This window comes from Symsagittifera roscoffensis, chromosome 2 (genome assembly GCF_963678635.1).
Source record: "Symsagittifera roscoffensis chromosome 2, txSymRosc1.1, whole genome shotgun sequence".
Lineage (NCBI taxonomy): Eukaryota > Metazoa > Xenacoelomorpha > Acoela > Convolutidae > Symsagittifera > Symsagittifera roscoffensis.
The window spans coordinates 40,543,540-40,571,032 of record NC_087063.1 but is presented as its reverse complement, the minus strand read 5'-3'; the positions used below and the strand labels follow the sequence as shown (position 1 = coordinate 40,571,032).

The following is a 27,493-nucleotide window of genomic DNA, read 5'->3' as shown; positions in this document are numbered from 1 at the left end:
GCAGCTCAAAAAATTCGTAACGGTGGCAGGGTGTGTTACTTCAGCTCAGGAAAAGGATGTTTGAAAGGCTCGCAGAAAAGTTCTAACTGACAGAAATGTTCGAGAAAAGTTCTAACAGAGAGAAAGCCTAACAGAGAAATGTATGTTCTTCAAAGATTCGATAGATTATTTGAAATGTTTGGAAAAAAATGTTTGGAAAAAATTTTCGTTTTTTTTTCTAAGTAAGTTGCAACATTATTTAAGTGAGTTTTTCTGAGTTATTTCAAAAATTAAGCTCGCCATAAGGTTCAGTTACCTTCTTAAATAGCTCTATTACTTGATTAACTTTCAGAACAATATGCATCGTCTCTAGAAGACGATAGCTGCTCAAAATGCTGTGATCGCAGTCTTTCCAAAAATGTTGCTAACTCCCAACCCCCATCTGTCCACTCCCACCAACTACCGAGGTAGAGTGTCTAGATCATCCAACCTCACAAACCAACTACTGCCAGACTACACAATCCCCATTCCGAAGGTAAACGTTATATACATTACCTGATCTGAACATAGGAGTTTTTGATTAAATTGGTTTGGGCGTAAAATAGTCGTTAACTTTCGAGATTCTTGTTAGCTAGGGGGCAGGGAAACATTTCGCAGCCCTGGAAAAAAATAAAATTATCAAATTGTTCTTTTCAGGTGCCCCCACATACTGCAGCTGCGTTCTGTGTGTGCCCGGACGGGTCTAAGGCACTGGTGGCTTGCAAGAGTGTCATCTGTCTGCAAAATCTGCTAGACGGACAGAATGCCACACAATCCTTTCCCAGGAAACATCTCAGTTTCGACGTGAGATCTTCTTTCGATTGAAGTTATATTTGCAATCAAAATTGATGCACTGAATGAATATACATATCCTATGATATTCCCTTCGAAATTGACGAAACTTTCGCGCAAGTGTATTTAGTTAGAGATTTCAGCATTTAGTTTTAGTTCTTATAAATCAAAATTGTGTTGTGTTTCGGTCTTAAATGGATTTTGATTCATCTTTTAAGTTGTTCAAATGAAATTAATGAAATTTGCATTATTTCTCTTTAGGTGTCTATTGCGAAATTCAACCCCCTCAATTTTAACCAGTTTCTGATCACGGCCAATCTGGGTGTAGATCTCTACCAGATAACCGACAGCAGTTTAGATCTAATCTACTGCAACAAAAATGCACACAACCGATACATAAACGACATAGATTGGAACTACAGCAACCGGAATCTGTTTGCAACGGGGTCCAGAAACGAGATCGGTTTCTGGGATGTCAGAGGAGACAAGGTAGTCCAGGTGAAGGGACTTCCAGGGACATTGGCAGGTGTCTCCCAGCTGAAGTGGTGTCGCCTGGACTCAAATGTGCTGGCAGCTGCCCAGGGCAATGATATAAAACTGTGGGACTTCAGAAATCTAAACCAACACCTGTTTGTGAGTGTTCAATTTATGTAGAAAATTATGTTACGTTTGGTTTTTTATTCGAGTCGAAAATTTAGTATCTATTTGAAAAGTGGTCAAATGGGTTCCTAAAAAATCGCTTCTCGTTATCTTTTGTCTCGCAAGCTTTCAGGATTGTGAAATTTTGATATATGTCAGAGGCGGGTGAAAGGGGATCCTAGATGTACTCCTGTTTATTGTATATCAGTTAGAAAGCAAATGCAAACAAAATGTATGACATGAATATTTTACGCGTTTGCAGGAATTGACAGCAGTTCAAACGACCAGCATACATATTCTCAATTGGTCTTCTCTTGAGAACACGATTCTTGTGTCAGGAAACGAAGACTTCTCTGTCAAAATAATCGACCTCACCTCCCATCTATCTTGTGAGAACTATACAGTAGCATCAGTGGCTCAACCTCAATCTGAGTCGTTCAGTGAGGCACTCAGACTGGCTAAGAAAATGAACTCTGCTCACGCTGTCGAGCCTAAATTAGTATTCGATAAAAACCCAGTTATGAAGGCCAAATTCACCCCTTTCGCTAGAACGTTCACAACTTGCGATAAATACGAAAATGTGATCAGACTCTACAGTTATGAAGATGTTGATCAGTACGCTTTGCAAAAGTTTGACGCGGAATCTGGGAAAATTGTTGATTTCGAGTGGATCTCACATCAACAAAAGTATCAACTATTTAGTTTCAGCTCGGACAAAAAAGTCAGGTGTTGGACACCATCCAGAGATTTACTGGACTCTCTAAATGTGAATGCACGAAATGGGTTCGATGGCGATGAACTTGTTTTTGACGATGACATAAAAATGCCTGAAGATGGTTATGTTAACAATGTGGGGATTCCAGCCACTGCGATTATTCCACCTAGCTTGTATGGCGACGGGTCTTCAATTAGCAGCTCTTCACCTGTGAATACTGCTGCTGGAAAGGCGAGTTCGATGGATCTGTCGTTCAGAAAGGATAAGCGCTTCAGTGAAAACCTACCGGTTGGACTATTGTTTGCGTAGCACTTTTTAAATCTGCTTCCGGAACTTTTTTTGCTTATTCTGAAAAACCATAGTCACCACATGGTTGATATGGTTTCCAAAAAAACATTTCAACATTACCTTTTTAAAGTCAGCAAAGCTAATTTTCCAATCTCTCCCGAAGCTTTAAAAGATCTCAGCTTGGGAAAGAATTGCTTTGTAGTAGAAGTTACGTTACGGTAAAGTAAGACTTTATAGCCTGTTCACATCGAGTACACAATTCCTTTAAAATTGGATTTTTTGTGACATTGGTTCTGTTTGGTGCCCAGAGGTTGTAATATGAAATACCCTCCCCCATCATCAAAGACAATTCATCCCTGGTAATAAGTTGTCAAATAAACCTCTTTAGATATCCCCGACTCTTCAAGACGAGAGAAAGGACAGCGAGGGTTTCTTGCATTGTTCCGATTACCACACGTACCAATCGCCGAATGGCAGGATAAAACTGTTCCTTGAATGTCGGAAAAGCAACCGATCAATTCTAGTGACAGTCCAAAGCTGTCTCTCCTATTCTGTCGCCTTTTCGCTGTCAATAGATATAAATAATGAGATAGATTGCGACTTCGAACCTGTACAGCCACAGCTAGCTCATAAATTGAGCTTGGCATCGCAGAGAAAGCAAAGCGAAGTAGACAAAATAAAACCCTTTATAAAAGACAACATAATCAAAGTGTTCAAATCGGAAAAAGATTTGCTGAAGATTGAAGATTTCGAATATAATTCTCAAAATCTGGGAGTGTTGATTGCGGACGCAGTAATGTCTGCATGCAGCTTGTTCACGAAGAGTCTTGGGGGACAACAGAGGGACCAGGACTGGAAGAATATCCCATATCCTAAGACATCCGGTAAGTTCGTCTTCTGCATTTCGAGTTGGAGTTAAGTTTTTGGGATTTCGCAATTTTTTTTTAACTTACGAACTGTTCAACCAGATAGTTTCCAAATGAGTGCTTTTGATGATTATGAGGTCATATATTACAATAGGTGGTAATTTTGACTATAGGGCAAGTAATAAATTTGAGATCTATAATGCATAATATAGTCATTTCATCTTGAATCGCTTGTTTTAACACTAAGATAGTTTTTGTAAATGAATTTCTCTGCCAAATGAAATGCTATTCAAAAATTCTCTTTTTACACTTCTTTTGCCTAAAAATTTGGCTTTTGAATTAATTTTTAAATAATGAGTGAAGTATAACAAAAAGCGATCCAGCTATTGAAATTGGACCTACCACCTATTGTAATATATCACCGATTATGAATGTAACCCAACCACAGCCGGATCTAGGATTTTCACTAGGGGGGGGGGGGGGGTTCAATTAATTGTCTACAATTTTGTCGATCTTGTTTTTAGGTTGGCTAAGCACGAAAAAAAACGTTTTATCCAAACTTTGTAAAAAAAAAAAAAGGCCAACGAAGGCGTTTTTTGCACACTTTAAAAAACGCCTTCACTTTAAAAAACGCCTTTATTAGCTGTACAGCCACAGCTAGCTCATAAATTGAGCTTGGCATCGCAGAGAAAGCAAAGCGAAGTAGACAAAATAAAACCCTTTATCAACAATTTTGTCGATCTTGTTTTTAGGTTGGCTAAGCACGAAAAAAACCGTTTTATCCAAACTTTGTAAAAAAAAAAAGGCCAACGAAGGCCAACTTTTCGCGCTTCCACCTTAAATTTAATAAATTTAGGCGCCAAAGGCACTTTTAAAATAATTAGGGTCCGTCAGCCGAAAATGAATGTCACAATTTAGTACAAAGTGGACGGGGACCCTTTGGGTCGGCAGGGAGTCGAATTCCTAAGGAAAACGTCCGCCCTACCCCCACCAACCCCCCCATCTGCTGGTGAACGGAACTGCATTATCGCACTTTTCATTTTCGAATTGACTGGAATGTAACGTTAGCTTATCCCCGGATAGGTTAGATTCGCTTTTAACGATATTTTTGACCATAGATTTCGATTCATTGGGTTGCGTGTGTCATTTTGCATTACTGCATGTGTGAATTTGCATTTCAGGTGCTCGTTTCGCTTTCTCAGGTAGACATGTTTGACAGTTATGCTTAACTATCCCTCTGTCTGATTTGCATTGTATGGTCTTATGTGTTTATTTTAAACTAAGGACAACACTTCAATTATTGCACTAATTTTTCTGCCTTCCATATCTAAAATTTTAAGCTTCTAAATGTGAATCCATTACAAATGTTTTGATCCATTACTAAGATTACTGCAAAGTTCTTACGGTGAATGGCATAAAATCGATTTATCTGAAAAAGTTTGAGTGAACTAATTGGACAACAAGGATCAGCAACAGCGTTTTCAATTCACTTGTGATTTTTTTTCGAAACAACTAATGAACATTAAAAAAAATTGAGCAACTTTACCTTACAATTAATTATCAGGGAAAGTTTGATGCCATGTCATTGGTTTCATTACACAAGCGAGCTCGCGTGTGCAATTTTATACGGTCAATCTACTTTTTCGTACCCAAAGACATCACCCTCCTTTTAGGGCAAAGCTTACAGGTTAATTTCGCTATAGCAAATTTACGTATGATCTAGCTATAGCAAAGCAAGCACAGTCTTTCCTGCCTGATATCTATGAATAAAGCTTGCGTGGAAGTACTTCAAACTAGTTTGAATACCGTTATGTAGCTTTTTTTACAGTAAATGTACAGCAATTTTTTTTCCTTTTAGAGGTCTATTTTCCTTTTTTCTTCTTTTATGTGCAAATGCAGCTCCTCTTGCAATTTTGTTGCTCTAGCTTTTTTCCTGAAATCAACGTGGCTGAGAGAAACATCCGTGCAACGTCTTTTTTCTTCTAGTTGGGATTTTGCTGGGACTAATCATAAACAGCAGTAAAGATCCACTCCCGAGTTAAATACTCATCAACAAGATTTGACGATTGGCACAGGTTTCGTCCTTTTACAGATTTCTTCCTATTATTTAATTAACGATTTCGTCCCATACAGATTTCGTCCCATATCCAACATCCTATCATCCCATATCCAAATTTGTAAGACGAATTTGTGTACGCTTTGAAATAGGACGAAATCTGTTGAAATTAAAATGGGACGAGATCTGTCATGGGACGAAATCTGTCACAGCTCTTTTGATGATTGAATAGAATATTTTCAATTGTTTTTTTTACTGTTTGCTGTATTACTTTGTGTTGGGTTTTATTGATCTATTATTATATAATAGCTTTGTTTCAAGCCTATCTTTTGGTTTCCAAATGTTTCTTGAAATGGTTTTTCGATCAACAAAATGACTTGTCTTTTATGAAGTATTTCACTCAGCTGTATTTCCACAGTTGCTGATATATTAAATTTAAGACTAATTTTAAGTGATTTCTAGGCAAACTCCACTATCGAACAGCAACAGTAGAACGGTCACGAAAAACCTCGGGTAAAATCTATCTATTATTTAGTTGGCGTTTCATAGGACACATGTTAAAGAGGTCCCTATGTTGACATGTTTAAGAGAACTCTATGTTTGCATGTTTAAACTTTTTCAACGTATTATTTTTTGCATGTTTAACGAAAGAGTTTTTTGCAGGTTTAAGCTATATCGTTTATTAAAACGCTGAAGAAATTTCATTTAGCACAGGTTTAAGAAGTCCCTATGTTGGTCTGTTAAAAGGCAGCGTTTCAAAATCTGTTGGAGCTCGAATGCTTTAACTCTTACATTTTTTCCTTTATTTTTAATGTAAAACTCTCAAAGTTTTTGTTTCACAATTTACTTAAGTAACTTTGAATTTCACAATCCTATAGTGGGGTGCTATCAGAGACTATTCAAGTGCTGCAAATCTAGCGTCTAAACATAACGGCTCAAATCCTTTTGGTTTTGGAGATATGGCGTTTTTTTATGATTTTTTCTTTTTTTTTTTCAAAAAATTTAGATATAAAAAACTAACCGAACGTGAAGTTCTCAACCCTAGAGTGGGAAGCTACTAGGGTACACTCAGGGATTGCAAACTTAGCGTCCAAGTATGACTGCTCAAATCTGTATGGCTTTCGAGATATAGCGTTTTTTAAATCTTTTTTTCATTTGTTTTTTCAAAAAGTTCGGATATAAAAAACTAACCGAACTTAATTTTCTCAATCCTATAGTGGAAAGCTATCAGGATACACTCAGGGCTTGCAAATCTAGCGTCCCAGTTTGACGGCTCACATTCTTCTGCTTTTCGAGATATTCTTTGATTTTTTCATTTTTTTTTCAAGAAACTTAGATATAAAAAAACTAACCGAACTTGAAATTCTCAATTCTGTAGTGGGGTGCTGCCAGGGTGCACCCAGGAGTGGCAAGTATGGCTTTCAAGTATGACGGCTCAAATCCTTTTGGTTTTCGGGATATAGCGTTTTTTATGATTTTTTTTTCAAATAACTTAGATATAAAAAAATTAATGGAACTTGAAATACTCATTTCTATTGTGGGGTGCTACCAGGGTACACTCAAGAGCTGGGAATCTAGCGTTCAAGTTTGACTGCTCACATCCCTATGGTTTTCGAGATATGGCGTTTTAATGATTTTTTAATTTTTTTTTTTCAAGAAACTTAGATTTAAAAAAAAATTACCGAACTTGAGTTTCTCAACCCTATGGTGGGGTGCAATCAGGGTACACTAAAAGAGCTGAAAATCTAGAGTTCAAGTTTGACTGCTCAAATCTTTTGTTTTAAGAGGTATGGTGTTTTTTAAATATATTTCATTTTTTTTTCAATTAACTCAGATATTAAAAAAAATTATAGAATTTGAAATTCTGATTCCTATGGTGGGGTGCAATCAGGGTACACTCAAAAGCTGAACATCTAGCATTCAAAAATGGTTGCTCATTTCCCTATGGTTTTCTAGATATGGCGTTTTTAATGATTTTTTTTTTCAAAAACTTAGATATAAAAAACAACTAATCGAACTTGAGTTTCTCAGCCCTATAGTGGGGTGCTATCAGTTTAAATTCAAGGGTTGCAAATCTGGACTCCCAGTATGTCTGCTCAAATATTTTTGGTTTTCGAGTATGGCGTTTTATGATTTCTTGGGTTTATTGATTGTCAAAAAACTTTGATATAAAAAAAATTAATGGAAGTTGAAATTCTCAACCCTATGGTGGGGTGGAGTCAGGGTACACTCAGGGGTTGCAGTTCATTCTCCAATTGTGACTGCTCAAAATTTTTTGGTTTCCGAGATGTGGCGTCACACACTTGGCGTTGCAAATCTGCCCCTTAAATTTGACTGCTCTAGGGTTGCGAGTCATGCGCTAGTATTTATTTAGGGTTGAAGTAGAGCTCACTTAATCATGATGAACCCTTTGAGCTATGGCTAGCGCTCACATTGCAAATTGAAGCTCACGTGCGATTTGAAATCGCAGTCATATGGTTGCTCGGCACATCACAACCGGATACGCCAGCAAGTTTCAATAATCAACATAGTTTTTTTTTATTGCTGAGCTTATAATTTTCTCACTTATTTTCTGTCAATGGAAAGAGATTAACTTTTTTCTTGAAAAATTCTTAGAGCTTGCTATCAGCCAGGTTTATCAAACCGGATTATAGATTTTTGCAACTTATGAAATAATTTAACAGCATCACTTGATAGCTGGGTTCAAACAAAGTAAAATTTCGTTGCTTATGGCAATTTTGAAATAGAGATAACGGCTACGGACGGCCAAGGTGCTATGCTCAAATCAGGGCGGAATCAGTTTTTTTTTACAAACTTTCCCTTCTAAAAATTTTTCTGCGAATCGTTTGTCTGATCATAAATTATCTGTTCATTTGCCTCATCAATTTGCCGTAGTTTTCAGAGTCGATATACGTAGTAAAGTTTTTTATATAGGTATTAGTGCTTTTGTTTGCATAAGAGTCGATGACATAAATCAAAATATTATATAGGTGCTGATCATTTTTGTCTTTTTTCAGAAAAAGTTTTAAAGTTGTTCAGGTTCAAGTTACTTTTTCGCGGTTTGTCTTTTGATTTTCTTAAGGTCAGCTCGTTTCCTTTTTAAAAGGAAGGTAAACTGCACTATCGAACAGCGAAAAAGTGAGGGTCACAAAAAACGTGATCGACTATAGTTTCTTAAGTGGTGTTTGTTTTCCCCAGATTTCCCAGCGGAAGAAAAAATTGCCTATTTATCCAGTTTTCTCAAATTTGTTGAAGTTTTTCAAAAAAAAAGTATCCTTCATAAACTGTTTTTCAAATTGAATGAGACATATACTTTTTTTTTGAAATTCATTGTTTTTTCTTGCATTCATTGATTGTTTTCCAACTGTCTGTTGGCTGTAAAATAGTTGTGATGTAAATCAATCTGTTTGCAAGTTGTTTTGTTTTACTAGCCCTGATATCCTATATTTCCATTTTTCTGCTTGAGACGACCTAAAAGGTTTCGGTTTAACGGGAGTCTCCCCTAGTTTTGTTTTTGGCTCAACGGGAGTGTATCCTAATTGTGTCGGCGCAGTTACCACTCGATAAAGATTATTGTACAAGTATTTCACGCCGGCGATTGTATTACTGGACGTGTTTTTCTCAAATTGATAATCTGAGAAAAACATATCTCAACGGAACAACCCCCATGTCTTAGCGGAATAAACTCTGATAAATTGACACTTTGTTCTGTGATCGGTTATCGGAACATCATCAGCATGCGATAAATACATGGAAATCGAAATTGAAAAGACAACTACCCTAACAAAAAAAGCTTTCCAAAATAGCTGAAACATCACAAAATGCGTACTCTTGCTACATAAAAAGAGTTCAAAAGAAATTAAGCTTTCTAACCAGAATAACTCCGGAAGCATTTAAGGAAATGGGTGAATTTGAGAAAAACGTTAGACAGCAGCTACTTCCTAGTATTACTGGTAAAAAGCATAAAACCGATGAAGACCGCAGCCTTTTTGCACTACCACTAAAAATGAGAGGATAAGACCTCTTCAGTATCACGAGCCGTGTATGATCCGCTAGAAAACAACGATCCAGAAATAGCTGAAACGGGACAAACTCTGATAAATAGAAACATCACAACTGAGAGACAGAACATCACACTCTCAAAAAAGGCTAAAATTAAGGAAAATAGCCCATCAGAAAAAAACTAACAATAAATCTAGCATCACAGAAAGGAGCATCGAATTGGCAAAGCGTGCTACCTGTAATAAAGTACAATCTTTCCCTCAACAAATCAGAGTTGAAAGATGGTTTACATCTGATATACGGATGGGAACCCCCAAACACTCAACATACATGCCCATGTGGACAACCGTTCACACTGATCCACTCTCTACACTGTCCCAAATGTGAATACACTCACCTATGACATAATGAAATTCGTGATACCTTTTGCGACACTCCTGGACGAAGTATGCCATGATGTTGAAATTGAGCCGAAACTTCGGTTACTGGAAGTCGAAAGCTTTCAAAACAAAACAAACACTACTGAAGATGACTCTCGACTTGGCATCCAGGCAAATGGACTCTGGCGAGGCCAATTCAGCCGAACCTTTTTCGATGTAAAAGTTTTCAACCCCCATGCTAAATCCTGCCCTAAAACTTTATCTGACGCCTTCAAATATCATGAGAGTGTCAAAACATTAAAATACCTTTGTTCCATTACTTTTTGTGTGTACTGGAGGAGCAGCACCAGGCTCAGCAAAAATTGTCCAAAAAGTAGCAGAGAAATTAAGCGAAAAACGGAACGAATCATACTCGGACACAATAAACTTCATAAGAACCAAAATAAGTTTTGCGCTTCTGAGGATTGCAATCTTCTGCCTCAAGGGGTGCAAAAAACTTAAAATTACATCCAACCTTGACAGTTCCATCAGTGGAGGGTATTGTCAACTAGAGGGTAGATTTTGTCAACTTCTATAATCGAGGAGGGTAGATTTTAATTGACAATTCTCTGGATGCTTTAAAATCGACTTGATTTATTCATAAAATTTTGTCGATGTATTTATATAGCGTTGGTATAGCCCTATCCAACCTGTGCACGGACCGTCTCATGTAGGAAGGGTCCATTTTAATCAGTTGCGACAAAATAATAAATTTGTGTAATTGAAGTTCTCGACATTTTTTCTGCTAGCTTGCAATACTAGGTTTGATTATCCGAAGTGGCGCTCAGCTTCGCTTCACCTCTGTAAAACCGATCATGCACAACTTTGATTTTTCGCGGTTTGACTACTGTTTTTAAATAACAATTGAGAAAAAAAATTGCTCACAAAAGAAAATCATGCTCTCCAATTACGGAAATGGATTTGACTAACAAAAAGATGATTGACTTTCAACTTCGAAATTCGTTTACAATTTTACCAATTTTCCAGCGCAATAAAAAACTTAACGGGTCAATTGTTAAAGATTTCTGAAATTCAAAGAGCTGTAGGCCATAATTTCTTTTCTTTTGTGAGAGTTTCAATTCATTGATAACTTGTTTTGACTTTGATTTAATAGTTTTTTTCCAACTGACTGGTGGCATTGCTTATTAGTTCATTCATTAGTGGTTAACCGTTTTCTATGTTGGTAGCTTTCTGTGATTACAAAGTTGTTTTTGGAGTTTTCTGAAGTTTTGTTAGTAAACTTCTAAAACATGGTTTGCCTAATAGTGTTATCTCTAATGCGTGCTAACAAGCTTTGTGTTATAACGTTGTTTCTAAAGGCTATCATTGTTCCAAGCTTCAAAAATTTGTTGGAAAGCAAGGAATAGTTTGCAATGTGAGCGTAAGCGGAGATTTAATCCGTCATAGAAATCGTTCCAAATTAGTTGGAAGAAGCTTATTTACTATAATTGATTTGTTACAAGGAGCGAAATCTATCCTTTTGTACTTTATATGGCGTGTGGGGGGATGATTTTCATAAAAAAATTTCAAATTTTAGAATTTTTTTCTCCATTTTATTACATTTCATTAAACATTAAAAGGCAGTCGGAACATTCAGGGCTTCGCCCTGATACGAGCAGTCTTGTAATTTGGATGCTAGAAAACTGATTTCTTGGTCGAACATTTATAAATTTTATAAGGCAGCTTGGACAATTAGCACAGTCACGATAACGAATACATTATAGAACATCGGTCCTTGTTTTGAATCCTGTGGTCGGCTGATTCCTTTTTCAGATTTAATAGATTTACTTTGAATTTTGCCATTTGAAATCTCCCTTTACCAATGTTGTGCATGTGCTTGAGAAGTGCATCCCCGCCTCTGTCTAAGTGGTTCTTAACTATGATAGTTTTGCTCCATCCTAATAGTTGTAAAGCAAAGTGTGAAGCTCTGCTACACTTTAGTATTAAAATACAGTGCTGATTTAAAATATTAGGACAAAACGCTTTAAACTAAAATATTAAAAGGCGCTTTTCTATCAAGTTGGGTTGACTTCAGGAAAAAATGAAGAAAAAACGTGCTTAGAATTTCAGCAGATTTAATATGGTGCATTTTTTTTCGCGAAATTCGGGAGCTAAATTTCACCCCAAAAGTGAATATATTTTGGCTTTTTTTGTCAATCAAAAAGTACGCCAAAACCATTGGGTAGATTACCGACATTATCAAACTGGAATGTAGACTTTTTTCGGGTTATTAACATGTTTAACAGAATCACTTGAATCACTTATATCTTGTTACATAAAAAATTCAAACTTCTATCCGTTCACAGCCAACTTAGCCTGGAGATAACGAGTATGCCTGAGACGGCAAAGGTCCTGGGTTCGAATCTGTCCAGGGACTTTTTTTCAAACTGGAAAATTCTGTTTCAAATAAATTTGTCGGCCAATTATTTGTCTGCTTACCTGTTGTCGGCTTGGTTGTTACATCTTGGAAGAACCGTTTTTGTTTTGCTGCGAGCATTTTTTTAAATGTTGCTTTCATTGTTTGATTTACTCCTACAATTTGTACTTTTTCTTTCCTTGACTTCATATTTCCTTCTTTTATTTATTTGTTTCCCGAAAAAAGTTCCTCGACCCAAATTTTTTCGTCTTAATGGCTTAATTTTGGGTCGTCTTTAGGGAAAGACATTTTTACCACTCCCCTCCGCAATTTTCAATTTGGTAGTATGGTGGTAGTTTCTTTTTTTGTTGTTATGGAAAATAATTGTTTTCTCAAAAATTACCCCTCTCAATCGGAGTTTTTGGTTTCAATGAATAGAACATTTTTGACAAACTCACTGCATAAGCGGCTAGCCCAAGTTTTCTCAACACTCAATATTTATGGCCCTCGGAATAGTCAATTATTTGATTTTTTGACCGTTTCGTAAACTTGTTGATTATTCTCGGAACTACCCTGCCTTATGTGAGATTTGGGTTCGATTCAAATAACGGAATGCGGTAAGCTAATTTGTTTATGCGACTGCGTTCAAATTTTTCTGACACCGAAAGTTATGGCACTCAGAAAAATCAAAGTTTTGATTTCTTCGCCGTTTTTCGAAGTTTCTGACTTTTCTCGAGAACACCCTCCCAAATCTGAGATTTTGATTTCCATCGAAATTACAGGTTGCGTGAATCCCTTCTGCGTAAGCGGCTACTCCCTATTTTTTCACACAAAAAGTTATGATTCTCGGAATTGTAAAACTTTTGATTTGTTGACCGTTTTTTGCACTTTTCTCGCTATTTATTCTGTCAAATCTGTTATCTTAGGTTTAATCGAAACAACAAGCTGTTGAAAGCCTTCCTTTATAATTGGCTATGCCCATTTTGCTTACGTTTTTCTACAATAGGAAGCTTTGGCAATTTTTTGGAAACTATTTGACTTTACGCGATAACTACCGTGCCAATTCGCAGGTTGTGTTCAATCGAGAAACCCGGTTTTGGGAATCCTCTCTGCTTAAGCGGCCACATCCTGCTTTTTGAAGAAAAAAATATGGTTTTTGGAAAATCTTCTGACCATTTTTTAGAACTGTAAACCGTTTTTTAGAAAGGTTTGAGTTTTCTTAAAGTTTACTCAATCAAATCTGAGATGAAAAGTTCAATTGAAAAGCGGTTGCGATAATTGTTCCTACGATTTCTTAACTTGTTGAAACAGAAATTTTGTCCAATTTTTTTCATCTCATTTTTCGTGCCGCATCAGTAATTCATTTAATATCGAACACAAGCATCCAGCTTTAACTGGGCCCCTAGTTATTTTTTGTCGAGACATTTTGGTTCACTTAGTTTTTTCAATATTTCAATTTTTTTTTCGGAGCTTTTTTGTTTGTGTCGTATCTCAAGTGGTGCGAAGCTCCGTTTCGCCTTTGTGTATCAAAGTGAGCCTCCAACGTAACTCAAAAAAATTTTAAAAAGGCATAATCTCCAAACCATTGTATAAATTAACTAATTTTTATTTGATAGACAAACTAGGTTCTTTTTACTATATAAAACACCAATTTTTTAAATTTTAAAATCACTTTTAAAGTATTTGCGCAATTTTTTGGAGATTATACCTTTTTAAAAGATTGTTGGGTTACGTTAGAGGCTCTTTTTGATATAAATTTGTCAGTGATTGGCCTAAGTAGTTTTGGTCTATGTTTTGATTGACTAAAAAAGACAAAAATGACCCATTTTTGTGGTAAAATTTTGGGCCCGAGTTTCGCAAAACAAATTGTACCATATTAATTCAGCTGTTAAGTTTTTTTTAAATTTTTTTAACCTAAAATCAACCCAATTTGAGAAAAATGCATTCTAAATTTCTAGTTTAAAGCGTGTCGTACGGATAATTTAAATCAATTCTGTAGAGACATTTTGCTCCATATTAATTCAGCTGAAATTCTATGCAAGTTTTTTCTTCATCATTTTTTAAACTAAAGTCAACCCAATTTGATAAAAATGCATTCTAATTTTCTAGCTTAAAGCGTTTCGTCCGGGTAATTTAAATCAATACTGTAAAGACATATTATTCTTACGATTTTCGAAGAAAGTGAGGAAAATTAATGCTCGGGGTGTTTTTTTTTCAGAGCCTTTCTAAACCTCTGGTCCCTCAAGAATCGATCTCTTGATCTGCATGGGGCCAGCCGAATGTGCACACCACTATATTAACCTGCCATGAGTATGTCTTAAACTGTTTGTTTTGTATCCCGCACTACAAAATCGTTTGAAGTTGAATTGAGGCAGCTAATTGGGTTTATTAACTCCATAGTTAAATAGACCAATTTGAGGGCAGTCGGAACATTCTGGGCTTTGCCCTAATACGAGCAGTCTCGTATTTGGTTTATTGCAGCAAAGAACACGAGATCAGTATTTGAATTGAAAACTAGAATCCATGTTAAGATTTGAAATTTTTGCAGTTATAGTTTGATGGCGAGATTATAATCTTTTTTTTTAATTTTACGAGGGGACTAGGAAGGAGCCAATATGAACCCTATAGAGGACGACAAAAGTTGAAGACATCGGAGATCGGGAAAAGATGCAAAAAAAAACACAAAGAACCATTGCCGAAAAGCATAGTATCAGGAGCTCCTCAGTGGAAATGCGGAAAGAATATCCAATGGGCTAATGCAAATGTAACTCCATTGTATTTCACGACATAAATAACATGTTTATCCTTTCGCTGACGTTCATGTTTACTATAAAGGCTTGCAGAAACAAAATTTATTGAAAGAACCAAAAATGCATCGAAAAATCGGGGTAAACAGTGTCCTAGATACTGTGATGGGAATATTTTGTTCCTATCAAAACAGTAACCGGCTGCTTTTTGTTTTTATATTATTTTTTTAACTTAACCAGTCTTTGCATGGTTAATCTTTTTGCTTGTGCGCGAATTGTTTTGACCTATCGATGCAGTTCATATGCATAATGTTAGATGTCCGTCGTCCAAGCAGAAATGTGAGAGTGAATGTCGTGGTTAGACTGACCTTCACTAGATCTAAACCCCATAGGAATCTAATAGTTAGTTATGGTGATGTACTTTTGTGACTAGATACAAGCATGTCATCTCATTTCTTTCACTCGTAGCCGGATTTCATCTGTAGGTTTTTTACACCTTAATTTAGTTGTGCATGAAAAATAAAACTTCGCTGTAGCGTTGATATGTTTGCTTTTAGATATAAGCTTAAGCTTGAGGCGAAAAAAATTGGTAGGCTTTGGTTCTTTCGTAAACGGAGATGTAGTTTTTTTTATGTCGTAAATCATCGATGTTCTGTATCAAAAGAGATTTAATGTCCATTTGATTGTTTTTGAAATGGTTGTTAATTATTCACAGCTCTCCATGAAATAAAGGAACAATTTCCGTCAAAATGTTTATTATTTGTAATTACATCATTCGGTTTAGGTGGGCGTTTTTCTGCCGGTAGATTAGTTATCTTCACCCAATCTGTGCAGCAACAGAAACAGTACAACATCTTACCAACTGCAGACAAGAAGACACCCTCTAGTCTAGCTGATTATTACAACTCTCGAAATTCAGCGCTCAAGTTCACCCAAATTTCAGTCATTTGTCAGGAAGTTCCGCAGTTGTTTGCAGTAGACCCAGTGCTTGCACGTGATTATAAAGTGTTCTCGGAAGAGCTCTCGAGAACTGAAATTTGCGAGTACAACCGAGACCTCTGCTCCAAGTTTGGGAAAATGGATCTGGCTAATTTGTGGGATGTTTTGTCGAGTGTGAGCAATCTAATGCATCAGTTTGAAACGGGAGTACAAGACGCGTTTTTGATGTCGACGTTTCCTCTTGGAAGACCACTTGTAGAGCACTACGTCGAGTATTATCTCAAAGTTTGTGATATACAAACAGTGGCAATGATAGTAAGTGTTCTTTTTGAGACAAAATTTGATAAGAAAACAGAGCAGTCGTGTCGTCAGTCATCATCGGATCACTTGGTTTCTGAAACTGTAACATATATTAAACCAGACATGAGTGAAGTTAAAACGGGAAGTCCAGAGCTGGAGTTGGAAACCTCGATGTCATCGCCGTCTCTCAAGAAGAAACAGCCGAAAGTGTCCGTGTGTAGTGTGGAGTTCCCGGAACAGTTCAAAAGGGACGATCTGACTGTGGGAGAGCATTTCGAGCTATCTCAGTTAGTTTTTGTTTGTTCGCCTGGTTAGCTTCTTAGAATTTTTTTTCGAAACATAAATGAAATGGTTAAAAACGGAAGTGGATTAAACGGCAAAAATTCTTAAATTCGCAGTTGTTTTTATTGCTTGAAACAGACTATTTGCTGGCTCAATCAAAATTGGCATTCAAACTGTTGATACTGTTGTGAGGAATAATATGTTAATGGTAACGGTAAACTTTAGAGGTTTATTACAAAAGAGATCCATACAAATCACATGTTATTACCTAATTATAGAGGTAAATTTGCTACTGTATCAGTTTGGAGGCATTTATTTTGTCCTCACACTTAAGTGCTTTCTCAATGCTAGTCTCTGTAATTACTCATCATTTGCTCCTCACTTTAGTCTGGTACTAATAGAGGTGAATTATGCAAGGCCACCTGTGACTGGCGCTTCTGTGCCTAAGCTATTTCAGCACGCTTATCAGTTGCCACGAGATAAATCAGATAAATAAGTCAGAACTTGTCCACAAACGGTTATAGAGTGTCAATGAATGAAATCAAGGCACTCAACATGAGGTCAAGTCGTTTTTTATCAGGAAGAAATCTTGAAATTTGTTCAAATTTGTTTCCGAAGGTTCACTTGTTGAGTTCTTTTTAAGTTGAAATCAAATTCATTTGCTAAAAAAAGCAAATTAAGCTATCCAATTGCAGCAAAATCAAATAAACAAAATCAAGTTCAGTTCAAATTCAAGTTTTATTCAAGTTCATTTGCTGGAACAAGCCAAGTTACGCTCTACAATTATAGCATTGGTAATGGCGCAAAAAAGTGAATATTTTTTAAGTGGATTTTAGTGGATTTTGATTCTTAGAATTTTCAGTGAAATAAAACAATTACATTTTGAATTATTTAACTTTTTTGGGCAAGTTTTATGAAAAAAAGCGTCAATCATAAAGAGCTTTAACGTGTTGTATTTTTTCTTTTTTTTTCAAAATTATTACCTCAGTTTGTTCGGTTTCCTTGAGTTCATTAACAATGAACTTACTGAACACACTTATATGTTTCGTGTTATTTTTTTGTCGTTATTTTTTCTAGAAAAATGTCTTCAAGTTTTCTTTATATAAACAGACGTTTATTTATGCTCAATAATGTTCATTTTTTCAATTTTAAGTTAAATTCAAATGTATAAGCTGAAAGGTAGGCAAATTTTTCTTCCTGCAACGAAAGTGCAAATGACGCAAAAATGTGAACGACTTCTTGTTTTGAAGTGGATTTTAATTTTTATCCTTGTGATAAGCAAGTGTATTTCAATCAGGTATTAGACGAAAATAACGGAACTTTAGGCACAGAATGGTCAGATGTAAAGGAATGGTAAATTTTAGACATGCTCAGTTTCTTGAAAAGTCAAATAATACTACCTTCCTTTAAGTAATAAACAGCGGTAGTCAGTTTCCGGCGTTAATTTGTTTTCAAATAATTTTCCTGAAAAATGTTTTTTTTTCGGATTTGTAGTTTTTTTAGTAAGCGGTTTCAGCTAATATTTCATGACATAATGAACTTATATTGCCTTGTTGTGAGGGAAATGCAAGGTTCAATAAAAAACAAGTTGAAGAAAAGTTGAAACGTAAAAAAAAATTTATTAAGCGGTTTCAGCTAATATTTCATGACATAATGAACTTATATTGCGTTGTTGTGAGGAAATTGCAAGGTTCAATAAAAAACAAGTTGAAGAAAAGTTGAAACGTAAAAAAAATTCCTACCTTTCAGCTTTTTTACGTTTCAACTTTTCTTCAACTTTTTTTTATTGAACTTTGCAGTCTCCAGGTTTCTTCCCACGTGGTCTTCCCACTTCTAATCTCGGATTGACCTTGTTTTTTTTGCAGTATGCATGCAATTGAAAAAAAAACTGCGGTAAAAATTGAATTGTTGGGTTCCTTAGTCTGCTAAACTTTTGTGGGCTCGGTTGCCACATCACAAATCTTGTTTATCTTGTAGGCAACTTTCAATGCAAGTGCGCGTTGTTCTTTGTTGATTCAGGGAGATAGACTCGAAACTTTTTATTAAATCAGTTAGTTTTTCGGCTCAACAGGTGTCTGCTCAAAGATGATCGGCGCTATTTTCAACGTTATTCATTTTTTCGACTAATGTTTTTCTGTTTGTGTTAAATCGCAAGTGGTGCGAAGCTCCTCTTCGCCTCTATTTTAAATAATCGCAGCGGAATTAAAACATAGCTATTATCAGATAGCTTTGCGGTAAGGCTCTTGCATTGTTCTTTTTGTACTAAAATTCAGGTAGAAAATACCAAATTTATCTTTTTAATTGTAGCACTTGATCTTTTGGTGGACTCGGCCGAAGTGGTTTACTTCAATGTGCAGTTAATAGATGCGTCATCTGCAAATATTTAACATAACTTGAACTCTTCAATTATAGATAGGAAAGTTTCGATGTCGAAGTATATTACATTATATGATCTATTCAGCTACATTACAGTTACTTATTTAGTTTTCCCAACTTAGCATGTTTTAGTTTTAAAATCAAAATCATAAATGATTCTTGATATTATCAAATAAAAGTTCAGCCATATATGATTCTTCAATTATTTAACTTTTCAGTCTCATTGAGTTCATTGACAGTTTAACAACTGTTTTCTATCTGATTGCAAAAATTGTTAAAAAAACTGATTTCATTTTTACGCAATAATTTTTGCCTGAATTAAATTTCTCAAGATTAGCTGGAAGGTGCCAATTTTGTAATTTGAAAATTAAAAGTAATTCAAGGTTTTTTACGCCTTAATACTGGCATATTTTACTGTATACCAAGTTGCGGAATCAGTACTCCCCCTCAATTCTGGTTGCCAAATGTTTCCAAAGAGTCCCCCTCTGAAATAATTTTACAAGATCCATTTTTGGCGCCAATATAACTAAATTTGAGGGGGAAGCCCGCGCTGAATAAACATAATTTTTCGGTCAATTTTTTCTAAAGTGCTCAGAACTTAATTAGCCTGTTTTTCAAAAATTTGCCTGCGGCGCGAAAATTTTTCACAAATTACGGTCCTTGTAGTAGTTTCCGTTAGCTCGACACACAACAGTTTTTTTTTTGAAAAACCGCTCCCTCATCACGCCCCTCCAGAAAAATTTCTGCGCATGCCACTGGGTTGAGTTTAAATTAGTCAATTCATTCCCTGATTTTACTTAAATCATTCTGTACAGGTGTCTGTCCTAAGACTAGGCTAAATGACAATTGGGACCACTATACGATAAAATTTATGCGGAAAGCAATTTTGGTTTTTCTTGGCAGGTTATGTGAATCGCCAGATGATAGGAGATTTCACGATTATCAAAGTAGAAAGGAAGAGAGGCGGAAACAATCAGCAGTCTCTAAAAGCTCAAAGTCGATCACGTTTGACATCGGAGACACCTTGCCCTATTCTCATCTTAACACTACGAAAAGTGAACACAAACACGCCAACGTGAATGCTTATGAAGTCGACGTTGTTACAGATCCGCCTTACGAGTTGGACACAACTTGTTTGGACTCCAAGCAGCAGTCTAGATATGACATCTTCAAAGGCATGTATGCCGACATTCTCTACCGATGGGAGTTTTACGTTCAGAGAAGTGAGTTGGTCAAGACCATGAGAACGCATTCGAAAGTCGCCAACCGCGGATCAGTTTTCACAAAACCAGTGATGTCAGGCCCGCTTGTTTCAAATGAAGTCGATTACACAGATCTATTCAAGGTCGAGTTTAAAGTATGTGACGCACCACAAACCATAGCAGACACTAAAAGTCAGGTGACGAAAAAAGCAGGAGGTGTTTTCCAGTCTCCCTCGTTTAACGACGCCAGTTTAATACATTCAAAGCACATGTTAGAGACGTTCAACCAAACAGCAGCTGCTAGGTACCGCGGAAGTGAACCGAATGTCATAGTGCCCAACAGAAACTCAATGGCAGTTAATTTGAGTACGGTTCCTCGTGTTTCAAATAGGTACTTGACGAAGTGTGAAAGTGCGGATGTACCGAAGTCGCCCAGCATCACTGTCTTGGATTCGCCCAAGAGAACTATGAACAGTGACTTTCAGTGTGTGATTTGTCGGAGGGAGGCAAGTAAAATTGTTTCAAAGCTAAAACTTGTTGAGTATATACTTACAGGAATAGGGCGAAATAGAGAAATTTTTTATTGAAAAATTAGATCATTTGATTGACGGCGAGAGGAATGCGAGATCGTAATTTCTGCCTGAAAGAACAAATTCTTCCTGTCTATTGACTCGCACTGCAAATCTTTTGTATTTGTGAATCAAAGAAAGGTAACATGGTTTGGCTGCTCAAAAAAGTATCCCAACCCTTATCGTCTTTCTACTCCGTATATTTTTAAAATCTCTCGTCGGTACCCTAAAAGAAATTTAGCGCGAGGAAGATGAGAAATATACGTCATCTATCTACTTTTTATTTGATGTTCCACGTGACATGTTTAAGATGTCCCTGTGTTGACATGGTTAATTTTTTTCAGCGTAATAATTTTGCATGTTTAACGATAGATTTTATGCTTGTTTATTTTGTCGGTTTTCCAGTTCACCAAGAGTAATGACCGAAATGAAGACTCTTATATAGGTCTTGGTGTATTTTTTTTTTCAGGAAAAGTCTTAAAGTACTCAAATAACTACAGATGTGCTTTCATAGATATTAATGCCTTTATGTTATATATGCATTTTTTGAGTTCAATTGAAATTGATCTGCTGGAAGTAAATAGAACTCTCCAAATACTAATGTGAAAATGGCGCGAAAAAATGTGAAAGAATTCTAGTTCTGAAAGTTGAATTTAATTTCAGATTTTCAGCGGAATAAAAACGTTACTTATTGATCCAGTTTTCTCAAATTGGGTTGGTTAATATTAGCAAAAAAGCGCCAATCATAAGTTTTTCTAGAAATTCAAAGAGCTTAAGGGGCATCTATTTTCTCTTTGAATTTCGAAAAATCGATTTTTCAACAAAGTCGGTTTTTTTTCCGTTTACTTGCGCTCATTACTCTTTTCCAATTGTCAGCTGGCTATGCTTAATGCTAGACCAATTGAAAGGCTGTAGCTATGATGCCAGATTGGGTTGGGAAGAGGGCAGTGTAATTTAATGTGTATATGGGATTCTATGATCTATATCGATACATTATTGAACGAGCGTTTCACTTGGGACATGTCTAAGAAGTCCCATGTTGACCTGTTAAAAAGTCAAAACATTGCAAAGGTTAAACTTTTTACTCAAGTCGAAGTTTTAAAATCGGTTTGAGCGCAAGTGCTTCATTTTTCCTATTTTCGCAACGCTAGCTTTCAATATTTTTGTTTCACTATTTGTTTCATCAAATTTGAATTTCTCAACCTAATGACGGTGATTTGCCTCCCTCGGTCTGTGAATATGGCCTCCAATAATGAATGTCAAAATCCGTGTAGTTACCGAGATATGCCGATTTTGAGTTTTTTCGAAAGTTATCTTAAAACAGGTTGAAAATTTTCACAAAATTTGAAGGTTCCAAGCCTATATTGGGGTACTGTCAGGGTGGTCTAAGAGATTGTCAGGGTGGCATTCGAGATTTGGCGTTTTTGGTTTTGTCTTTTTTTCCAAGAAACTTAGACTGGAAAAAAAACTTGAAAATCGCAACATTATGGTGGGGTGCTTTTAGGGTACAATTAAAGGTTGGAAGTCTGGCGTCAGAATCTTACAATTTGAAATTCTAAACTCTATGATATTTGAATTTTCTTAAATAACAATGAAAAGTGCAGTTGTATGCTTGCGGCCTTTCTAGGCTCCTGTTTTTGAGTTGCTGAAAAATAACTTAAAAGTTGACTTATAAATCGTTGACCTATTAGTATTACGGTAGGTGCGAGTCATGGGCTAGTTGAAAATAAATCTCTTCATTTGTCCAAATGAAACTTTTTATCACACAAAATCAATTGCAGTTCATAGTGTTTTGTTGTGTGTCACAGGTGAAAGGTCTGTTCTGTGTGTGCTTCAAGTGTGGCCATGGGGGACACCACAGCCACATGCAGCAGTGGTTCTCCTCCGAACAGGGCCAGAATGGACACTGTCCCCTCTGTGGACCCGACTGCCTGTGCTCACAACTAACCCTCTAACTAATCACCACCCCCATATCCTCCATATATACAATGGACATATGTAACAGTCGTACTCATTAGCACAATAGATGTCATGGATAGTACGTGTACTGACTGATACTTGTCACGTTCCAAGTTTATTCATCAGACTCGAAAAAACCAGTCTATAGCACTCAGGATTGCTATATTTTACAACTGGAGATCCGAGAAAAATGTATGTCCAGTCAACTGTCAATTTTGCGATCTTCTGGGATACAGAACGGGAAATTAGAATGGTAATAGTCAAACCGTAAAAACATGACGGCGTAAAGACGCGAAAGTTAGGAATGATACCCTGATCAATCTTTGTCGCGGAAAGTTATTATGATTAGTTGAGATAAATATATACTGAAATGATCTATCATTTAAACAGATGTAAAAATTCAAATGCTTATTTATGCTTGCAGCTAGCAGGCGTTGCCAAATCGGTACAAAGACTTTTTCTGACAAACAACTTTTATTTGTACCAACATACTCAATTTCTGGAACATTAAAATTGAACTACTGGTCACTATTAGTAATAACTAACTACAGGTTGTCTTGAATGTGTACTCATTGTATTGGTAATAATTTTTCCATTCATCTACTCATGCGGCTTTCGTCTCATTTTGTTGCCGGCTAGTTGTGATGTATTGCAAGTGGCATGAAGCTCCGCCTCGCTTGTGGAATATTTTAAACAAATTATAGCTTAAATTTTCTACGCAAGTTTATTTTTTTGTGCAGGCTGGAGGTTTTTGCAGGCTAAAGAGAAAAGTTACTCTGAAAGATGGAAATAAATATCAATACTAGACTAAAGAATATGTGTGTTGAAATTATGAAAGAAGTGGGATTAATATTATGCCAAATGGTACAATGTAAAATAAATCAATAATTATGAAGTTTCAATGAATGAAATTAAGTGGTAATTATTTTTTAGGTAAAGTTTATCAAGTGAATTAATAAAAATTGTTCACGCGCACGTCTTCCTTTAACGGTGTGAATTTTGACTTTTGTTCGAAAGTTGATAAATGGAAGCCAAAAATCGCTTTCCAACAACAAAAAAGCAAATGTTCTGAAAAATACAGATTTACTAAAGTTTCAAAAGTTGCTTTTCATTATTAAGTGTAAATGAGGGTAGTGAAGACACTTGATAGGTCGTGATGGTTTTTTTTGTTAAGAATTATTTGTTGTTAAGAGCTCGAAAAACGTGAATCACTTCTAATTTCAAACCAGACTTCAATTTTTTTGAATTTCCAGCCGATTAAAAAATTACGCTATGATCCCTCTAAATGGGTTAGTTTTCAGAAAAAGTGTAAACAGAAACAATTAATGAATTTAAAAGAGCTTCATTGTCATGAATTTTTCTCTGTGTTTTTCGAAAAACCAATCAGTTGCGAAAAAATGTGAAAGAATTCTAGTTCTGAAAGTTGAATTTAATTTCAGATTTTCAGCGGAATAAAAACGTTACTTATTGATCCAGTTTTCTCAAATTGGGTTGGTTAATATTAGCAAAAAAGCGCCAATCATAAGTTTTTCTAGAAATTCAAAGAGCTTAAGGGGCATCTATTTTCTCTTTGAGTTTCGAAAAATCGATTTTTCAACAAAGTCGGTTTTTTTTCCGTTTACTTGCGCTCATTACTCTTTTCCAATTGTCAGCTGGCTATGCTTAATGCTAGACCAATTGAAAGGCTGTAGCTATGATGCCAGATTGGGTTGGGAAGAGGGCAGTGTAATTTAATGTGTATATGGGGTTCTATGATCTATATCGATACATTATTGAACGAGCGTTTCACTTGGGACATGTTTAAGAAGTCCCTATGTTGACCTTTTAAAAGGTCAAAACATTGCAAAGGTTAAAATTTTAACTCAAGTCGACGTTTTAAAATCGGTTTGAGCGCAAGTGCTTCATTTTTCCTATTTTCGCAACGCTAGCTTTCAATATTTTTGTTTCACTATTTGTTTCATCAAATTTGAATTTCTCAACCTAATGACGGTGATTCGCAGAAAACGACATATCTAGGCTCGGTGTGGTTTTTTTATTCGGTCAATTTTCGCCGATGGAAATATTTGTTTTCAACAAAAATTTTTTTTTACCCCATTGAAGATATCGATTTCTTGAGTTCAACTTTAATAAAAATATTATACCTCCGATTATTGTTTAGAAAGTTCTGGGGTTTGAAAATTGCCGCACTGGCCATGTTCTGGAGTAAATTATGCGCATTTTGAAAAGTTTATTCATTCTGCTGAGAGCGTCCCGCAAATTTTTTACGCGTGGCAAACTATCCCGGACAACAAAATTGTTCCAAATTGAATTGAGACTTCCAAATTGAATTGAGACTAGCTAATCAGTCGTATTAATTTCGTACGACTCAAAGTTTCACACTTTGATGTTGTCTAAAATTTATAGGTTTTCATTCTTTTCTTTTCCTAAAAACTATTCCATATCAATTAAGGTGACAATCGGAACATTCAGGGCTTTGGCTTGATATACGAGCAGTCTTGTTGCATCTTATTGTTCCGACTTTCGAAACGAAAGTAACGGAATATTTGTGGTCGGGGTGGTTTTTTTCTTCAGACAAATTACAAAAAAAAGACTTTGTAACTAGCCATTTTTGACGATTTTTTTTTGTCATTCGCATGTTATTGATGTCCTGAGCCTAGATTTGAAAAGATATTTCACCTGTTATAATTTTTTGTAAAGTAATGGGTCTTTAAACATTGCCAGTTTGGCCAATTAGGGACAAATAACACGCGATATATATTTCGCGCTATGAACGCGTAAGCGGAGATTTAATCCGTCTTAGAAATCGTTCTAAGTTGGTTGAAGGAAGCTTATTTGCCTTAATTGATTTGTTACTAAGAGCTAAATCTATTACTTTGTATGGCGGGTGGGGGGATGGTTTTCACAAAAAAGTCAATTAAAAAAAAAACCTTTTTTTGTCTTACATCATTTAATTTTTTCATGTTTTTACTGCTCCATAGATCTTAAAAGGCAGTCGGAAAATTCAGGGCTTCGCTCTGATACGAGCAGTCTTTTCATTATATGCTGAAGCTAATTTTTTGGACAAGTTGATTCAAGGCGCCTTAAAATTCAAATTTGCATGCAAATTTTGTTGAAACTCGGTATAATAAATTGCAAAACGTTGGAACAGACAGAAATAATTCAAATGAGCAATCTACCGTTTTTTTGAGCTACTTTAGCGTGCAATAATGAACTTTTAGGCGAAATCGGACACAGAATTAGTTAAAATGGCAATTTGCCAACATTTTGCATGCAAAGTCTAACTTTTAAGACTGAATTTGAGTCTCAAGGTTGTCTCAAACATAGAAATTCCATGCTCATTATATATAATTAATAGCAAAAAGTTCGGACAGACAGATTTAATCAAAGTGAGCAATCAATTAATTTCGACGCTTTTTGCATGCAAAATCTGAAGCCGAACAACCTTGAATTTTTTGTCAGACCGAATTCAAAATGCGAAATAGTCGATTATCTGATTATGCGAGCCTAATTTTTAAATTTTGCGATGAACATCCAGATTTTACTATAAAACAGTTCGATGCTTTGGATGCAATTGCCCGCCGTGGTTATAGTTTTTGAGCGAAACCCGGATCTACTTAACAATCTCCTCCGCCCTGTTGTATTTACTGAATAAATCCACCCGTGTAAATTTTAGCATAAATACCGCATTAGAGCATTGTATGTAAGTTCGAATTTTCCTGCATTCTGATTGGTCGAAAGTTCGCTGCAAGTAATCTAATTAAAAATCTCCTCCACTTACTTGAAAGTGGGAATTGTTAAATAGATCCCGAAATTCTGCTTTATGAACTTTCGATGTTATGTTTATTTCAGTTCCAATTTCCGTTGATGTCTAGACAGTTGCTCTTTTTAATTAATTCTGTCTGTACGAACTTTTTGCACTTCTCTATAGAGAGTTGCAAAAAGTTCGGACAGACAAAAATATTTAAAAAGAGCAATCTGCCAGTTTTGAGCATTTTTTGCATGCAAATTTGAATTTTTAGGTGACATTGAGAGGTGGAATCCCTCATACGCGAAGGACCAAATGCGCGAAAACAAAAACTAGCCAATCAGATTTCAGTAATCTAAATTTTGGAAAGAAAGTAAACATTTCCAGGGACTGGAGTATTGATATTGGCCGAATATAAAAACTGCAGAAATATGCAAAATTTTCAAATTGTCATTGACCGCCGCAAAATTGGGACAAATTTTATATTTCTAGGGTTTCGTTATGAAAGAAGCAAAATATTGCTTCATATAATTCATTTTAATTGAATGGCGATTGTTTCTGTTTAAAAATTGACTTTCGGCTAATTTTGTCTTCGGTCCTTGGCCTTCAAGTTTTTTTGCCCATTCGGTCCTTCGCGCATGAGACTAGCCCCCACATTGAGACCCGTGTAAATTTTAGCATAAATACCGCATTAGAGCATTGAATGTAAATTCGAATTTTCCTGCATTCTGATTGGTCGAAAGTTCGCTGCAAGTAATCTAAATTAACAATCTCCTCCACTTACTTGAAAGTGGGAATTGTTAAATAGATCCCGAAATTCTGCTTTATGAACTTTCGATGTTATGTTTATTTCAGTTCCAATTTCCGTTGATGTCTAGACAGTTGCTCTTTTTAATTAATTCTGTCTGTACGAACTTTTTGCAACTCTCTACAGAGAGTTGCAAAAAGTTCGGACAGACAAAAATATTTAAAAAGAGCAATCTGCCAGTTTTGAGCATTTTTTGCATGCAAATTTGAATTTTTAGGTGACATTGAGAGGTGGAATCCCTCATACGCGAAGGACCAAATGCGCGAAAACAAAAACTAGCCAATCAGATTTCAGTAATCTAAATTTTGGAAAGAAAGTAAACATTTCCAGGGACTGGAGTATTGATATTGGCCGAATATAAAAACTGCAGAAATATGCAAAATTGTCAAATTGTCATTGACCGCCGCAAAATTGG

The 27,493-nt window shown here is 35.9% G+C and overlaps 1 protein-coding gene across 2 annotated transcripts; it reads left to right on the top strand.

Moving 5' to 3' along the window:
* Window positions 1–335: 335 nt before the first annotated feature.
* LOC134839594 (GATOR2 complex protein WDR59-like) lies at window positions 336–23,567 on the top strand. Of its 2 annotated transcripts, XM_063855198.1 has the most exons (9): window positions 336–514; window positions 676–822; window positions 1,072–1,443; window positions 1,712–2,452; window positions 2,841–3,336; window positions 4,500–4,520; window positions 15,683–16,424; window positions 19,699–20,503; window positions 22,375–23,567. In XM_063855198.1, the coding sequence occupies exons 1-9, from the start codon at window positions 398–400 to the stop codon at window positions 22,519–22,521; spliced, it is 3,588 nt and encodes a 1,195-aa protein (XP_063711268.1). In that variant the 5' UTR covers window positions 336–397; the 3' UTR covers window positions 22,522–23,567. The 2 variants fall into 2 exon arrangements, with proteins under 2 accessions (XP_063711268.1, XP_063711269.1); XM_063855199.1 differs by lacking the exon at window positions 4,500–4,520.
* The last annotated feature ends 3,926 nt before the right edge of the window (window positions 23,568–27,493 follow it).

Coding starts and splice junctions, on each gene's coding strand:
- LOC134839594 (XM_063855198.1), top strand. CDS start 398: ATGTTGCTAACTCCCAACCCCCATCTGTCCACTCCCACCAACTACCGA. Junction 823..1,071: donor GGAAACATCTCAGTTTCGAC/GTGAGATCTTCT, acceptor ATTTCTCTTTAG/GTGTCTATTGCGAAATTCAA. Junction 16,425..19,698: donor GAGCATTTCGAGCTATCTCA/GTTAGTTTTTGT, acceptor TTTTCTTGGCAG/GTTATGTGAATCGCCAGATG.